The following is an 18,710-nucleotide window of genomic DNA, read 5'->3' on the forward strand; positions in this document are numbered from 1 at the left end:
AACCAATGGAAAATTTAGAGCATAATTGTATAGAGCTAATTGACATACAAACAAAAGTAAGAGAAGACCTATAAGAAGACCCTTTACCATATGGAAGAGTCCTGTATATAGATGGATCCTTTTGAATTGTAATGCGATAAAGGGCATCAGGATATGCCATTATTGAAGCAGGGGAAATCAAGAAAAAGGGAAATTACCCTCAAATTCGTCTGCACAAAGTTGCGAGATGTATGCCCTAAAGAGAGGTTTAGGTTTATTAGCAGACAATATAGGGACAATCTACACAGATTCTCAATATGCCTTTGGGATAGCTCATACCTTTGGAAAAATCTGGCAAGAGAGGGGATACCTTAAAAGGGAAAATCTGGCGCATGAAAGTCTGATCAGGGAAGTACTCGAATCCCTCAGAGGACCAAAAGAAATTGCCATAGTCCATATTAAAGGCCACCAAAAAGAGGATACCCCTGGAGTCCAGAGAAAGAAATTAGCAGACCTGGTGGCCAAAGAAGCAGCCTTAGAAATGGGGGATCCAGTCATAGTCCTAATGGTAAAAGACAACCAGGGGATAATAAGGGAAGAGGGGGTACCAATTTTCGATGACAATGAGCTAAAAGAAATAGAGAAAATGGGAGGGGTAAAAACAGAGGATGGAAAGTGGTGGACCCCAGATGGGTGACAAATATTCAACAGAATAATAACCAGGTGAGATGGAAGAGATACACCGATTAACTCACTGGGGAACACAAGGAATATATGATCATTTACTGAAATATTACATGGGGATAGGAATATATGAAATAGCCAGATCCATCAGAGGAGAATCTTTAACCTGTCAAAAAGTCAACAAAAATGTGATGCAAAAAACCACTCCTGGATGGAGGAAATTAGCCATAAGACCTATCCAGAGTACTCAGGTTGATTTTATTGAATTAACTCCAGCCCAAGGGTATGAACACCTATTGGTCATAGTTGACCATCTAACCCATTGGGTTAAAGCATTCCCCATGAGAAGGGAGACAGCCCAAACTGTGACAAAAGTTCTCTTGGAAGAAATTATTCCAAGATACGGGCTAGTAAATATTATTGATTCGGATCATGGCCCCCACTTTACAACCAGTGTGCTGCAATAAGAGCCCTGCGAATAAAGTGGGAGTTGCACACCCCTTGGCACCCTCAGAGTTCTGGGAGGATTGATAGGGTGAATCAAACCTTAAAGAATATTTTAACAAAATTCCCAGTGGAATTGGGTCAAATGTTTACCACTAGCCCTATTACAAATAAGAACGAGACCCAGAACAGATCTAGGGGTCTCTTCTTAAAAAATGTTGTTTGGGCTGCCTTTCTTGCTTACCCCATACAGTATTGGGGTACATCTAGGTGGGGGGGGGGGGGGGGGAGGGGGAACGACAATGCAAAAATATATAGAAACAGTAACAACAACCCTAGAAGAATTAAGGAAAAAGGGCTACCTTCCCCAAACTTCCCCACTGAACTGTAAAATACATGGTATTGATCCAGAAGACTGGGTATTGATTAAATAATGGAAGAACCCTCCTGCTTGCTTTGAAGGCCCCTTCTAGGTCATGCTTACAACAAACACTGCAGCAAGAACAAAGGAGTGGGGGTGGACTCGTGCAAGTTGAGTGAAGAGTCCAGTACAACCCCCAGCTGAGACAAGCAAATGGGCTATAGGCAGCAGAGATGATAAAGACTTTAAATTGGTCCTGAGGAAAACACCGAAAGAAGTGCAACCCTGAACACAACCCTGCCACAGGAAACATCTACATAGTTAACCTTATATCCTTAAAGTATGTTAATGTTTGTTATAGTTATAGTATAAGTTTAAGTTTTGTTTAGCTAAGAATTGACAATCAAAATAACATCTCACTTTCCAATACTGCTCCATAGAGCACTCTCCTTGCACCCCGAATCGGGACCAAATTGAGGGAAGGGAGTCAGTATGATAAGGGTCATGGCAGAATGTCTCCAGAAGAAAGGAAAACTAGACGTGGGAGGTAAGATTGGATTGGGAACTACTGTGGAGAGTTTAGTTCAGGCATGGCTTGAAGAAAAAGGCCATGAAGCCATGCAATTGAGAGAAAAGTAATAGGTAGTTGTGAAACAGTTCCCAGCCTGACTTCTATAAACAATTAGACTCTTTCAGGCATCATTGTATAAACAATAAAGTTCTCAGGCAGTCTTCACATAACAAGTGTAACACCCTCTCTGGGAAAAGATGGCACCCTGAGAACAGATGTGGAAGTTTTGGGAACTGTTCATATCACAGTGAGAACACTGGTTTTGTTTTGTGTAAACAATCAACGGTGTAGTAAAACAAAAGGTGTGGTTAGAGTTTTCTCTGTTAGCCTATCATAAACCTGTATTTTGGAATATGCATGAAGTTCGTTAACACTATTATTTAAGCTGACTGATCGATCAATAAATCGAGTTCGATGCATCAAAGGATTGGTCGTTCTCCCCTCACTTCAACAAACTACCTGCAGGAAATACTGTCTGGGCACCAAGAAAACCCCTGTGGTTTGAGAGATGAGGAGGCCAGCCTGTACCAGACTCCTGCTCGAGGCAATGCTACTACTCATCCACTTGAGAGGAAGTGGAGGAAACACTTGTGAGAAGTGTTACTATCCCTTGTATAGAGGAGATACAGTAAGTGTATTGATCAGAGTACACACAAACATGAATCCTAAATGTATTGATCACTCCCAGTTAACAACCTGTAAAGAAGATAATAAAATATATTGGCTAGCTAAAAATATTGCAAATCCAACCCAGAAGATGTCAGGAGATTGCCCTATGAAAGAAAGATGGGTATGTTTCGAACAAGAAAGTGAAACAAACTTAGAGGATACATTCAAAGACAATGAAATGCACTTGAAAAGACAAAGGGATAGAGAGGGACAAATATATGGTAAGAATCTTTTCATCAATATGGTGGAAAAGATTACAAAGTAATTTAATTTGACTGATTGTTGGGGGGGACACACTTAAGTGAGATTTGGCCATGGGAAGGTATCAGTTTAGGTTCCCTAGACATTTTTAAATGGATTACATCAAGACAAAGCATGGTAGCTCCAAAAAGAAGGGAAGGAGAGTGGAAGTTAAATCAACAATAATAGGGGAAGAGTGTTTATCAAGAAATGGGAAAATGTATACTATAGAAGAAGGACAAATGCCATGCAAAAGATATCTAGCAGCAAATGACACACACACCAGGTGGATCCCAGAAACCCCCCCATTCATATTTGGTCGATAGAAAAAACTGAAAGTAGATGTGTATACAGGGAAAAAGAAAAAATGTTTGAATACTTAGGAGATTATTTTAACCCATTCTAGGCAATAGAAACCCTATCCAAATATTGGAAACATACAACAAATCAAGATTCTAATTTCTGGGTTGCACCTAAAAACTTATTTTGGATCTGTGCTAACAGGGCATATGTGAAGTTAGTGGGAGGGTGGACTGAGAGTTACACAATTGGAGCAATAAAACCATCCTTTTTCTTACTGCCTTAGGATGCGAAATCAAACTTGAGAGTCCCAGTACATGATGATCTGGCCAGAAAGAAAAGAAATTTATTTGGCGGAACCCAAAATTGGAACAATGAAATTTGGACCCCACAAAAGATTATCGATACTTATGACCCGGCTACTGGGGCCCAAGATGGATCCTGGGGGTACAGAAGCCTAGTATATATGCTCAATTGAATCATCCGTTTACAAACAGTACTTGAAATAATGTCCAATCAAACAACTCTGATTCATTTATCTCTTAAACCAGCAGCGACAACAAACACAATCAGATCCAATCAGATCCAATTGGCAGTGGACTACCTCCTTGCAGAGGAAGGAGGGATCTGTGGTAAATTCTGCGGTAAATTTAATGCTTCAGAATGCTGCCTAGAGATTGATGACCAAAGTCATGTAATTAAAAACATTACTCAAAATATTAGAAAACTAACCTATGTTGGAACATAAAAATGGGCCCCCTTGTTTGGAAAATCCAATTGGTGGGACAACTTGTTCACCTGATTAATGGTAATGGAAGTCATCGTAATGGTAATGGAATGGCCAATGGTGGAAGAAGTTAGCCTTCTTTGTGGTGTGTGCACTAGCAAGTGTAATATTCCTACTACGTGCAATTCCATGTCTAGTCCGGATTGTAACCAGCTCTTCATCCAAAGAGCTGCCAGCCAGGGGAGCAGTGGCCACAACAGCAAGTGACAGCCAGTCCACACGGCTGGGGACACCAAAATGGCCAAGAAGGTGGCACTGCTCCTGAGGGGTGAGTGCCCTGGGCATGGGCCTGATGCCCTGGGGATGGGCCCTGATGAAGCAGAGAGCAGTAGGGGAGGGGACACAGGGGGGCTGCGGGGTCCCCTGAGGTCCCCAATGCCAGCAGTGCCAGTCCATGTTACCCACAGTGAACCTGGGTGGGACTGGTGATGTAGGGTGGCTTTGGGGACAGGAACAGGGGGCAGGAATTTGGGGATGAGGATGTGGGGACAGGAATGTGGGGACTGGCACCTTTGGGCCAGGTAACTCTGGGGAAAAAGACAAAGGAACTGGGATGCAGGGACAGAAGGGGACAAGTACCATGAGGATGTAGCCATGGGGATGGGATCATGGGGATGGGATCATGGTGGGGGTGACCTGGGCCAGCATGAGCTGTGTCTGTGATGTCCTCATGCCCAGATTGTCCACAGTGTCCCCATGTTCTGTCTCAGCCCAGGGTGGCCTCTGTGTCCCTGTTCCCAAGGCGGCCGTGCCACAGGGATGTGGTGCATGGGTGCCTGTGACACAGACATGTCTCCCTGCCTCTCCAAAACATTTGGGGACCGCCCTCATGCCTTTTCTCACAAGAACTGCTGTCCCCACGAAGACAGTTTGGAGACAGTCACAACACCTTGTATCCCAGGTGCTGCTGTCCCCACAGTGCCACCCTCACCCAGCCCTGTCCCTTCTCCCTTCCAGCCCAGACCCTCGGCCTCGCTGGTGAGTCCTCGGAGGATGCCATGGCCCCACCCCGCTGTCCCAGCCCCACGCTGGCCCTGGCAGGCTGGTGTTCCCTGTCACCCACAGGTGCCCAGACCACCCAGCTCCTGGTGGAGCCCCCTGGATGCCAGCAGTGCTGTGGGACCGGGTGACACTGACCTGCCAGGGCTCGGGGATCACTGGTGCCACCACCTGGTACAAGGACGGGCAGCGCTGGGGGCAGCAGGGATGCAACCACCTCGTCACCGTGAGTGGCAACTACACTTTGGACAGACCTGGCACTGGGCTCAGCCCTCCCATGAGCATTTCAGAGGGTGAGGGGGGTTTGGGTGTCTGCAACCTGGCACCTGTGGGGACTTCGAGGTTTCTGGGTGGGCTTCTCTCCATGGGTTACCACCTGGTGTGACCAGAGCCTGTTCCCTGGTCTGAGAACATCCCAGAGCATCTCAGTGGACTGGACTGTGACGAATTTGAACGAGGCCAGATTTTGAGAAGGAAAAAAGCTCTCGTTTATTAAAACAAACTACAGAGGACAGGGAGTTTGAGATAAGCCCAAACTCCCACGCAACAACCTAAAGATAACAACGTGTCCCAAACATGCTGGGTTCTCCCCGAAAAAGTAGGTCCCTCTGAAGGAGAAGAACCCTGAACCCAACTGAAACCCTCATTTTATAACCCCTCTCAGGTCCAGGGTTGGTGAGTTTTGGATCTGCATGTTGATTGGTCGTTTTTCGGTGTTCTCATTGGTCCTTATTGGTACTTATTCTGGACCAATCAGTTTCTCAGTGTGTTGAATGATTTGTCAAGTCCCCTGTCCAATCACTTCCCACCCCCCTTCAACTATCACCCCCACCAAACCCTGGACCTCCCTTTCCCGGGGCCCACAACAAACACCCATCAACTCACCCCAAAATGACAATTCCCAACCCAGCTCCAATTCAACTCAAATTGAACACCATTTATAACAGGACTGCTGGTGAGCTGGATGTGACCCAATAGGGGGCCCTTGTGATGTGACAGGACCCACTTGTCCCCCAGACCCACTGGCGCTGAAAGTGCCTGTCGGAGAATGAGGCCTTTGTCGGGAATGAGCCATTTGTCAGTGAGGGGAGACTCGGACACTCAATATGAGTGATAAGCAAGTTCCGTTTATTGAAGAGAGCATCAGACACTTATACAGCAAGTAATAAGCTCATGAATATTCTGTAATTTACACCGTCCATTGGCCACACCACAACATCAGCTCTTCCCCATTCCTTAGGGGTTACATCTCTCTTTTCTCATGTCTCTTTCACTATTTGTTATCATACTACAGATAGGCCCAAGGACACGCTATCTTGCAGGTGCAGGACTTGGAATTAGCCACGGTCTTGTTCTTTTCCATTCTCTAGTCAGCTAAATTCCCAACAGGTGCCAGTATAGGTGCTGCTGGAGGAGAACATGGTGACACTGCACTGCTGGGGCTGGTGGAACAGCATGATCACCTCGGTGTCATTCTACCATAAGGACAAGGAACTGGGAGTGTTCCCAAATGGGACTGAGCTGTCTCTGTCCCCTCTGCAGCTGAACCACAGTGACCACTACAGTTGCAGAGGCAGGTGAAATCCTGGGGGCTGCAGGAGTCCCTGCTGGTGGCAGTGACAGTGCACAGTGAGCACCCACAGCCGCCACCCCGACACCCCCACAGCCCCTCCCCAGGGACTTGGGGTCACCGTCCCCACTGCTCCTAATCTCCTGCCCTGACCTCTTCCCTATACGGGTGCTGGAGGGTCCCTCCAAGCCCACCAAGGAGTCCTCCCTGAATCTCAACTGCCGCAGCTCCCCCAGACCCCTGTGGCCCTGATTCCCCCTTCCTACACCTGTTCTACTGGGATGGGCCAGGTGTTGGGGGCCCACAAGGGTCCCCACAACTGCTGTTGTTCACTGTGGAGGTCTCCCACTCGGGGAATTATAGCTGCCAGGTGCACTCTGAGTCAGGGGTGCTGTGTGGAAGAGCAGTGCCCAGCTCCACGTCACAGTGCGCAGTGAGTGCAATGATAGGCATGAGGCCTCACACCAAAATCTCTACCAGCCCTACCTGAAAGCCTCCTCATATTCTCTCCATTCTTTCCCCTGTGCCTTCGTTCAACCCTGAAGACCCCCCACACCTCTCTGAGCCCACCATGTCTCTCCCTGAATCCCTTCTGTCAGTTCTCTTGTTCTCTGTCACTGCCTGGGTCACCAAAGCCCTCCCTGGGGTCCCTTCTCCCACACTGAGCTCCCATTTACTCCCCTCCTACCCCAACCTCCCCTGCATCTCCCTGTATCCTCCAATCATGTCATCTCCCCCCGCAGGGGACCCATTCTCAGGGGTGTCCTTGTGGGTGAAGACCCCCGGGGGACAGGTGGCACTGGGGGACTGCCTGGTGCTGAGCTGCATGGTGGCTGCAGGGACATCGCCACTGTCCTTCTCCTGGCACTGTGGCGGGGCTTGGAGGCACCACTGGGCACCAGCCCCTGCCTGGAGCTGTGCCACTTTGGGGACAATGACAGTAGCTGCTATCATTGCTAGGCCAGTGAAGGGGACAGTGTGGCCGAGAGTGTTCCCCTGAATGTCACCATCCCAGCTGCCCCTCATAGCAGCCATCCCACCCGCACCCCACAGATGACATCCCACTTTAAGTAATGGCCACTACCACCACAAGACATAATTCTGTGCGAACAGGACCTTCTGGTTCTGGGTGTCTTTCACCCACAGTCTCCCATATCTTCCCCATTCCATCCCATCCCTGTACCCCTACCCAACACTAGGTGCTAGCCCCTTCCTCCAGCCTCAGCCCCATCTCTCCCCCACAGTGCCCGTGGCCAATGCCACCATCACTCCTGGTCCCCTGCCACACCAGGTGCGTGCAGGCGACCCCGTGAACCTGCGCTGCTCAGTGCAGGTGGGCTCAGCCCCTGTCACCTTCACCTGGCTGTGAGACGGCCGGGACGTGGTCCGAGGTCCCCTCCTGGAGCTTGGGGACATCAACATGGGACATTCAGGCACCTACCAGTGCGTGGCCACCAACCAGCAGGACAGGCACCATGTGTTCCAGGCCAGACCTGGCCCTGGAGATGACACCATCGGCACACATGGACACAGGTGGGGTCACGCGGGGTCACCAGGGCTGCAGGACCCCTGAGGTGACAGGTGACCCCAATGTGTCACGTGTCCCTCTCTGTTTCCAGCAGTAGCTGTGGGGATCAGCAGGACCCTCCTGTTCCTGCTCCTGCTCCTGGCTGTCATCACAGGTTGTCATTTGTGGCACTGCTGGGGTGGGTAACTGCAATAACTGTGGGTCTCTAGGCTTATTGTAATCCAGAGCCGGCTTGCTCAACACTAAAGTCCACACAGAATTGCATGAACAAGACAAAAGATGAAAAGCGCTCTCTGCCAACGTGGAGATGAGTATCCTGTTACAGGGCTTGCAAGCGTCTTCCAGGGTGAAGAGAGAGGCGAGAATCTTGACCTCATGTTCAGAAGGCTTGATTTATTATTTTATGATATATATCACATTATTACTATGCTAATAGGAATAGAAGGAAAGATCTCAGAATGCTAGCAAGCTAAGAATAGAAAAGGAACCAACAACAAGTTCCGTGTCCAGGCAGAAAGCAAGAACAGCTCCGCCGTGAGTGGTCAGCAAATCCAAACATTAACAGAAGACCAACCACGGATGCACCCGCTGCATTCCACAGCAGCAGACAACCACCATCCACATCTGCTGCTGAGGCCACAGCCCCCCAGAAAGGGGAAAAATCCCAAAGAAAGGACCTTTCACAAAAGATGTCTGTCACAGTAACCAGTTTATTTGCTTGTCCACGGACACTCCTTCCACGGACACTCCTTCCACGGACACTTCCGAGGTCAGTGACCACCAGGTAGCAAAGAGACGGAGCCTCACCTGCGGTAGGGTTTTATGCCCCAGGTGATGAGGGTGGTGAAAGAGGACCGCGGCCAATGGGATAACATTGGGGAGGGGCGAGGGGAGGGACCACCCGTGAGGCAGACCACCAGGGATACAGAGACCAGGGGGGTGAGGGAGAAACCATGTGAGGAGGAATATACCATCCACGTGACCCAATAACATATTTCCCAACACCCGGTGCAAACAACTAAATAACTATTTAGTGCAATACCACAGGTAACGAGGAGGGGGATGGGCTCCTGAAGGGCAATGGCAAGTCCCCAGGTTTGGGGGGCAATGGGGCAGTGATCAAAGCCCTGACACGGTGGGGCTGAGCCCTCAATAGTCTTTTCTCAGGGGGGACCTGGGGGCATTTTGGAGTGTTCTGGGGTGTCCCAGGAAGGGACACCCTTAAGGAATATTGGGCTGGCAATGGGAGATCCTGGGATCTTTGAGATCCCTGCTGTAGGATCATGCAGGAATGTTGGTGGGGGGGTCTTCAGGGATCCTGGGGGAGTTTCCCTCCCTGCCATGTTTGGGGTTACAGTGGGTTCGGTGGTGCTCAGAGGTCTTAAAGGGAATCAGGGGTACAGTGAGAGCTCAGGGGTCACTGGGGGGTCAGATGCCCTGGGGGTCCCACAGTCACAGCCCAATCTCCTTTTCCTTGCAGCCACCAGGAAATCCCAGGACAGGTGAGTAGGCAGTTCTGGCCTTTCCCTCCTCCCCAGACCATACCCCCAATCCTTTTTATCCCTGCAGGGCCCTCCTGGATCCCTTGCCCCCCCCCACTCAAAGGAGGGGGAGGTGCTGGTGCTGAACACTGACATTGTGGGCACCGAGCAGGCAGAGGATGAGTACAGGGAATGCAGGGGTGAACAAAGTCCCAGAGTGGTAGATGAGATATATCATAAACTCTGTAGCTGTAGCAGGAGCCTTAGGGCGTCCCACCAGGGCAGGGGGTGTGGGGACTACAGTGTAGCAAAGAAACCTTGGGGCGGTGGTAGAGAAAAAGCACCACTGGGTAGCTGCAGCCCAGTGTAAGAGACGGTCTGAAGTTTCCCTCATTTGCCTCAAGATCATCGCAAAGACAGAGACTAAGACCATGAAGACCCTGACTAGAGTTCTGGGCCTGGTTGAGGTGGATGCTTGCCAAGTGATTGTGTACAAGTGTGTTTGCTGTGCCACCATGGTACACTGCTTCAAGCAGGGCCTGGCCAGGAGTGACTTGCTCTGTAAGCTTACGCCTGCTTCACAAACCCCGCTCATCACAATAGCCTGTGAATTTTCCCACCTTTTGGCCAAATGATCTTTCTGGGGTAATTTTGGTGATCCCCCATGGAAAATTCCTCATCTGCCTCACAACCACTGTGACAGACGGAGATTGAAGCTCCCTCCCTAGGACTGAGACTGAGACCCCTATAATTCTAACACAGGGGGTGCTGGCCTGATTGAAGCAGGATGTTTGCCAGGTGTTGCCTGCAGGTGTGTTCACTGGACCAAGACTGCTTCCCATATAAACAATTCCTGGAACAAAGGGTCCCAAACTGGACTGTCTGTACTTGTTCTCTACAGACTTATTCTCCATGGTCCTGTACCTGTTCCCCCTTTGGCGGAGGACTATAATAGACTCCTGAGTCAACCAAGGCTTTGGGATTCTCCTCGATGTGACAAGACAGATCTGTTGGCTGGACCACGAGGATTTCATCTCTCCATTGGTAGCTATATTCCCCTTCCCCTTCTTTCTCTCTCTCTCTATTCTTTATCTCCTTTCTAATCCTTCTATCGCATTTGCTGTGGGCACTCAGTAAAAGGTGCAATTTGTTTTGATTAGTACTGAAATCCCCTTTGTGTTGTTTTTTGCACTCTGAGATCAGTTAACGAACCATCACAACCCCCACTTGTACTAGGCGATCGGATCAGATCAGATCGTGACACCCAGCTCCAAACAGGCCAGGGGGAAGGCTCCCTGGGAGGGGAAAGTGCTTGGGTTTCCAGGGTGTGAGAAACGATTGCTCACTTTTAAAATTTCAAATGTTTATTAAACCTTAACAAAAAAAAATGGCTGAATAAGGAAAAAGTTTTCAGCACTGGGAGTCCCTGTGACCACCAGCCACGTGCTTCTCTACAAAATGGATGCTCTACCTTTCATATCTTTAGCTCTCCCCACCCCCTGTCATGCTGGCGGGTTGGGAAAGTTGCCTCAATTACTCGCCTCCACATTGAGCACTGTCTCTACTAAATGGTGACATTCGCCCTCACTCTAACACCGTGACTCTCAATCTGGCAACCCTCAGGTGCTCTCTGGCCCCTACAAATCCTTCAATTTCATGCATCCTGCTGGCCACAGGTTCCCTGCTTTCCTCTTCTGTACATCCTGCCTGCAGCTTCTAACTCCCTCTTTCACACACATCCCACCAGTGACAGGGTCCCCACTTTCTTCCCCCACCACACGTCCTTCCGTTCTTTTTCATCCGACCATCCAATATCTTAAAGCTTCAACAGACCAGGACAGGTCCAGTTAATTGTCTGAAGCTGACTTTTATACATCTGGATTATGGAAATTTCAATCTGGCTAAAAATATTTATGAGGATCTTCTAAGTCTCATACCCACCCCAAGCACACTACTTCACTCACACTTTAAGCATTACTCTTAGCTCTTACACTCACTAGTACTCACTTATCTGATAAAATCAGCAGGGGTGTGTCATTCATCTGAAATCTCTTGGGCCATAAAAGAGATTTTATATCCCAGATGAGTGCCCCATTGTGAGAAACAACTGAACACTTTTAAAATTTAAAAGGTTTATTCCCCTCCAAATGATTCTGTTGGAATGCCAGGGCTATCAGCCACTCTTTCCATGTGACTTGACTGCTGGCTGTTCATCTAGGAGTCACCCCCTCCCACTCCCAGCACCTTCAGCATGACAATGGGAAAAAATTCACTGAGAACCCTAAACCCATAACATTACCCATCCTGAATTTTTTTCCCATATCAACATTGAACTTAAGACTTTTCAACTGTATACATACTTGCATTATTCAAATTATATATATATATATATATATATATATATACACACATCAAGATACAGCTACAGGTGCAGTGGCATCATGGACAGCTCACCCAAAGATAAGATCTCCTTGAGGGATACACCATGTTTCTCTGCCTTTTGTGTCACCAACCAGGTGCAACCTGGTCCTTGAGCAAAAACAATCTCATGAGTGGGTTTGTCATTTCCTGAGGCATGGTTAATCCAAACTGTTTTCCCTAACAGGCCTCTCAGCTGTACCACAGAGACTGTGAAAAATGCATATTTTATGATTGGCTTTGCGCAAATATTAAAATGAATATTATATGTGTTGTGTTAGAAAGTAATGCTGTATTAATTCTGTTAAGTACTGTGTTAAATATAGTTTTAGGATATAACAAAATGTTAAAATAGAAACTATGCTACGTAGGATACATTTTTCCCAAAGAAAGAACTCTCACCAAGACAGCAGACACAGGACACCTAAATCTTTCAAAGAAAGAGAATTTATTGCTCCATTATCAGGAGAAACTAACTTCTGCCCACCTCGCTTGGGCAGGATGACACTGTTAGGATTATGAGGAAGAAGTTGACGATGACCAGACAGAATCCTGTATTTTAATGGAATTTATGCATCATGTATGAGATGTATGAATATGAAACAGGCTATTGTTTTTAAGGGTTAATCCTTTGTTAAGGGGTGTCCTTTTTTGGACTTATGCTGCCCAGCAAAAGGTACCCAGACATCCGCAACTCTTTGTTTCTATTGTCTCATATTGTCCTAATTCAAACTGTCCAAATTATTATTATTCTAATTGTATTACTATTTTTATAATCATTTTATTACTATTAAACTTTTTAAGTTTAATAGTAATAAATAAACAAGTGATTGGTGTTTTTCACAGGGACCTTATCTCCATCTACAGTGTGAAGGGACTCTGGTGTTGACTGGCCATGTAGCCTTTGCTGAATGCTGATCCCAGTGCTCAAAGGTCCCCCGATGCAAGCTCTTTGAGTCGTTTTCAACCATCCATGACACTGTTCAACCTTCCCAGCAGATGGTGCATGGTAGGGGATGTGATACATCCACTCCACACTGTGCTCTTTTGCCCAGGTGGTAAATAAGCTATTCCTGAAATGAGTTCCACGATCTGACTCAATTAGCTCTGGGGTGCCATGTCACCACAGGACTTGTTTTGCCAAGCCCAGGATGGCGTGCTGGGCAGTAGTGTGAGGCACTGGGTGCAGCTCCTGCCATGGTGATTGCATCCACCATGGTGAGCACATAGCACTTACCTTGGCGGGTTTGTGGCACTGCAATGTAATCAAACTCCCAGGCCTTTCCCTACCTCTACTTATTCCAACGCCCACCATTCCTCAGAGGCTTTACTCTCTCAGCCTACTTAACGGCAGCACATCTCACACTCATGGGTAACCTGGGAGATGGCGTCCATGGTTAAATCCACCCCTTAGCCTTGTGCCCACTGAGCAGTGAAATCTCTGCCCTGATGACCTGAGGCCCATGGAGACAGAAACAACTCTCCCTTGTGCTGCCAGTCCAGATCAACCTGTGATGTTTTGACTGGGGGAACCTGGTCTGCCAGTTCGTTATTCCAATGTTCCTTGTTGACTTGACTCTTAGGCACGTGTGCATCTCCATGGTGGACTCTCACAATCGGCTTTTCCACCTGGATGGTGATGTCTTGCCACATTTCAGAAGCCCAGATGGGTTTCTCTTTACATTGTCAATTGGCCTCTTTCCATCTGTCCAGCCACCTCCACAGAGCATTGGCTGTCATCCATGAGTCAGTGCAGAGGGAGAGCTTTGGCCACTTCTCTCATTTGGTGATGTCCAGAACCAACTGGACAATCTTGGCAAGGTGCTCAGTTGCTCAATTCCTTCTGTTTCCACAGCAGCAATTCCAAAAGCCCATCGACTTCCCTTTGGGTCTTCGAAGTACCTGTTCCTGGGGTAGTCAATGCTCAGGATCCATAGGGCATCTGGGCCACTTAGAATGGAGTGTTTCTGCCAGTCCTTCCCAGTCAGGGAATATGCATAAATCTGCATAAAGCTGATGCAATATCAGGGGTATAAAAGATGGACCCATCATTTTTGTGCATGAGCCTCTGGCATTTTGCCATGCTCCCAAGCACAGTCTCTTTTGCTTTGCTGATTTTTTTTGTTCTCAGTAAAACTTCTATAACTCATTCCCATTTGGGGTCTGGATTGTTTATAACAGGTGGTCAGCCAGAGTGATCACCCACTTCTTTTGTTAACTCACTCACCTGCCATCCATCCCTGGGGCATCACCCCCTCTTTCTTCCATCATCTTTCAGTTGACAAATGGCAAAACTTCACTAATAAGCCCAAACCTGTAACACAACCCCAGAGTGGGACATGTGGGACAAGGAGCCTCAAGGCTCCTCCAGCCCTGAGGGCAGTTCCTCCCAAACAGCCCTGAGGCCAGGGAAGGACGGAAAACACCATCTTCTCAGAAACATTGTTTATTGGAAAATTTAGTCAATGCAAATGGAGCCCCAAATCCGTGGGGAATTGGAGCTGGTTCCTGGTGGGGCTGGGCCTAGGAGGGGGCTCTGCTGGATTGGCTCTGGGCTTTGCGCTCCACCTGGGCACAGTACTTTTCGGGCATTCCAGTGGCTCTGCAGAGGAAAGAATCCATCAGGTTCCCAATGGATCTGGGACTCTGGCCCCACAGCAGGTCCCATTTGCTGAGGATGCAGAGGGAGCTGGGAGGTGGCCCAGGCTGGGACACTAGGAAGGATTCGGGGAGCCCAAGGAGCCCAGGGAAGCAGCACTGGCAGCCCCTGACCTGAACTCCTGCAGCTTCTGCTGCCTGAACTGGGTGAGGCGCTGGCTGCGCTGCCGGACCTCCTGCTGCAGCCGCCGGCCCTCCTCAATGACGGCCGCCCGCTCCCGCTGCCTCTGCTGCTGCAGCTCCTGGATCTGCCGCCAGAGATCTTCGGCATGGGCGCGCTGCCGGAGCTCCCTCTGCTCCTGCTCCAGCTTCTCCCGCTCCAGCTGCTCCTGATGGGCCCTGTGGAAGAGCTGGGCTGGCTCAGGGACCCTGCCACAGCCCCTCACACCTGGCACAGCACCTGGGCTGGCACTGGAGCCCCTAGAGCAACTAGCTGGAACTGGAAGCCCCCTGGCCACCACCTCAGCCATCCCTCAGTCCCATGTGCCTCACCTGAGCACCCTCTGGAATTCCTGGCGGTCTTGCTGCACCTGCATGGCCAGGTACTGCTCCTTCTGGGCCACCTGCTCCAGCCGGTCCTGCTTCAGCTGCTGCTCCAGCTCGGCCTTCTTCCGCGCCTTCTCCAGCTCCCGCCGCCGCCATTCCCGGTCTGCGACCTCTTGGTTCCTCTTGGCTCTCAGAGCATCCTGCCCAAATAGGGGACAGTGCTGAGCTTCCCTCAGGGGCACCTTTGGAAGCCCTTGGCCGTGGCTTTGGCTCTGCTCCAGGATGTCCCCTGGCTCCAGAGGCTGGTCCTACAGATCCCCCACATCCAGGGGTGCTGCCCCTTCACCAGTCTGGGGACAGGGACGGTGGCAGGGGAGCACATCACCTGTTCCTGGGCCACTCACCTGCTCTGCCTGCCAGTCCTGGGCCCGTTCCTGTGTGGCCCTGAGCCGGGCCAGCTCCTTCTCCTTCTCCAGACGCAGTTGTTGCTGCTCTGCCTCCAAGGCGGCCTCACGCTCCTACAGGGGTCAGAGCCCCAGGGTGGGACAGAGCCCCAGGGTGGGACAGAGCCCCAGGGTGGGACAGAGCCCAAGGACAGCTCCTGCAGCCCCTGCCCACCCCACCAGGAGCCCACTGCTCTTACAGCCTTCTGCCGCTGCTGCTCCAGCACCCGCTCATCCTCCAACCTCTCCTGCTCCCGCTGTTGATCCTTCAGCCTCTGGCTCTCCATGTTGAAACGTTTAATATCAGCATGGATTTGCTTTAGTCGCTCCTGTTTCTGCTCCCAGGCCTGGAAATGCCATGCAGGGCTGGAGATCACCAAGTCAAGTGCTCTTCCATCCTTGTCACCCAGGGCAGGAAGGCTTTGGGCCACCTCCCTAGGATGTCACAATGTCCCCAAGGGACTAGAGCTCTGATCCTGCTGCCTGCTGTCCCCACTCCCTGAGTGTGGCTGATCTAGCTCTGCCAATCCCTTTCCAGCCACGTGGAAACCTCCCTGCAACTCCCTATTCCCTGCTCCCACCTTCCGATCCTCCCTCTTCATCTGCTCCAGTCGCTCCAGCTGCCTCTGGCCCTCCTGGTACAGCTCCTCAGCCCTCAATGCCCGCTCCTCTGCATTCTGCTCCATCTGTTTCACAATGCCCTGCCGGGCTCTAGGAATACAAGAGCAGAAGGGTTTCCTATGGCTTCATCCTGCTCCCCATCATGGGCATGCTGGCATGGACAGGGCTGGTGTGGTTGGAATGGGCCAGATGCCTCCATGGGGAAGAGGGAGCCTCCTGCTCACCTCATCAGCTCCTGCTTCCTCTGGCGCTCCAGCTCCTCCTGGACCTCCATGCCCTTCTCCTGCTCCATTTCCATCATCTTGTCCAGACGCTTCTCTTCCTCTGCCAGTTCCTTGAGGATCATCTGCTTCTCCAGGACTTGCTTGTCCCGGATCATGTTGCACTTGGCATTGAGGAACAGCTGTGGGGACAAGAGGTGTCTGTGGCTCGGAGCTGCACTGGGACACAGGGAGCAGGGAGGGCCAGGGAAGGAGAGGAAGAGCCTGGGAGCACAAGGAGCAGGGGAGACTCAGCAATGCCAGGTGATAGAGGGGAGTGCCGGCCCTACCGCGTTCAGTTCCCGCACATCTTCCTCCTGCTCCAGCCTCATCCTTGTCGCTCGCTGCAGCAGCTTCTGCTCCTCCTGCTGCAGCTCCTCTTCCATGTCTCTCCAGCGGTTCCTCTTGTCCTCCAGCTCTGCCTTTCTCTGCTCCTCGATCTGGGCCTTTTTTAGGGCTTCCTATGGGTACAGAGAGCGCTGCCCAATCCTGGCCACCTTCCCAAGGGCTCACAGGGGTCACACTTCAGGTGCTGCCCTCCTGACACTGAGTGGGAACATGTCAGGCTCCTGGCATGTCCATGGGCACCCCTCCCCACACCTCTGGGCAGACACCCCATGCCCTTTGAAGGCTGGCAGTGCTGGGCACAATTTCAGGGATGCTGCCCAGCTCTCAGTGAGCCCTGAGCCCTGCAGCCTACCCTGCGCCCCAAAATGTGGTGGACAGAGGGAAGACCCCCTGCGGGAGCCACCACCCCTCAAACCCAACTGTGGAGCAGGAAAAGGGGGAAGCAGAAAGGGAAATGCCTACAAAAGCAGCGTCCTGTCTGGCTCTCAGCGTCTTCAGCCTGTCCCAACGCTCCACCTCAGTCAGGGCTCGAGCTGATTCCTTAAGTTTCTCATATTCCTTTTCTCCAATGATGAGACATGGCTGGGGCTTCTCCTGGGGAATGCTGGGGAGCACAGGGAGAGAGCTTAGTGGCATGGTGACCCCAACAGGTCCCTGTGCTCCCTGAGCTGCCCACTCAGCCACCATGTCAGCCCAGATCAATATGGGAAGTGCTGGGGAAGCCGTGGAGACCTGGCTCTCTTGTTTTGGGGTGAGGCAGGAAGGGAAAGTGTGGTGAAAATGGCACCAGGCAGGGATGCAGGGGGCAGGATCCCCGGGGGTGGCCAGGGCACACTGCCAGTCCCTGCTCCCTAGAGATTTTGGGATGCTGCACTGACACCTATTCCCCCAAAACCGCTCAGGACTCGGGCACAGCCTTACACGAGGTCCCGGATCAGGTCCCTGGTGATGATTCTGGTGGTCTTTGGTTTGTATCTGACAGAGAGCTGTGATTCAGGCGGTTTGGGCACATCCTGAAGGATCACAATGGGGCTGCTGGAGCCCGTGACCTGTGGGAAAGGACGATGTGAGGGATCCGAAATGCCCACACAGTGCTCCCTGGACACCAACTGATCCTGGGAGGAGCTCTGGACCCTCAGTCGGGATGTGCCCTCAGGGGCACGACCGAAAGGGGCCGGAGGGGCTGGGGGTGAGGCGAAGACCGGGGGCAGACCTTGGGAAGGAGGGACTGAAATCCTGGTGGGCGAAGCTGCCGACGGCGCGGGAGGAGGGATCCCCGGGAGGAGTCTCCCGGACAGAGGGACTGAGATCCTGAGCCGGTAGTCGCGGCTGCCATGGCACTCTCATAGAGTGCGGGAGGTGTGACAATGTCCTGGAGCCGACATTCCAATGTGATGGGACCAGCGGTTGGGACGTGTCTGAACCGACTGTGACAAAGAGCCCAAAGCCACTGTCGAGACATGTCGGGACCGACTGTTGCCATGGCAGCGCCCCCAACAGCTTCCGGGACTCACAGGATGTCCTAGAGCAGATGGGGGACGGGTATGTTGGTGTGAAAGCTCCGAGAGCTGGGAAGGGCAAATCCAAGGGAAGGCAGAGATGGAATTGCGGCAGCCAAGAGGAACCCGAGTGTTATAGATACATATTATAATATTGGCTTTTTGCAAATATTAAAATGGATTTTATATGTGCGATGTGAAAGTAGCTTTGTTATAAAGATATCATTTTTATTTCTAGTATTAATCTTAGACATAGTATTGAAATAGCTGATATAAGTATGCTTGTATTAAAATGCCTGCTTGTATTGCATAACATCCAGTGAACGCAGGATGAAGACACCTGCTACAGATATGCCAACTATCA

At 50.6% G+C, this 18,710-nt stretch overlaps 1 protein-coding gene and 1 pseudogene across 1 annotated transcript; one reads left to right on the forward strand and one right to left on the reverse strand.

The window, feature by feature from the left end:
• Positions 1-10,576, forward strand: part of LOC134427977 (Fc receptor-like protein 4) — a 40,004-nt pseudogene extending 29,428 nt beyond the window's left edge.
• Positions 10,577-14,554: 3,978 nt separating this feature from the next.
• On the reverse strand, positions 14,555-18,183 carry LOC134427811 (cilia- and flagella-associated protein 45-like). The gene is given in 12 exon segments (XM_063173924.1): positions 14,555-14,633; positions 14,804-15,028; positions 15,182-15,375; positions 15,580-15,693; positions 15,819-15,965; positions 16,200-16,329; positions 16,464-16,642; positions 16,790-16,960; positions 17,310-17,451; positions 17,769-17,917; positions 17,919-18,030; positions 18,032-18,183. Coding segments are annotated over 12 exon segments (1,794 nt in total).
• Between the last annotated feature and the right edge of the window lie 527 nt (positions 18,184-18,710).

The sequence above is a fragment of the Melospiza melodia genome, chromosome 21 (assembly GCF_035770615.1).
Source record: "Melospiza melodia melodia isolate bMelMel2 chromosome 21, bMelMel2.pri, whole genome shotgun sequence".
Lineage (NCBI taxonomy): Eukaryota > Metazoa > Chordata > Aves > Passeriformes > Passerellidae > Melospiza > Melospiza melodia.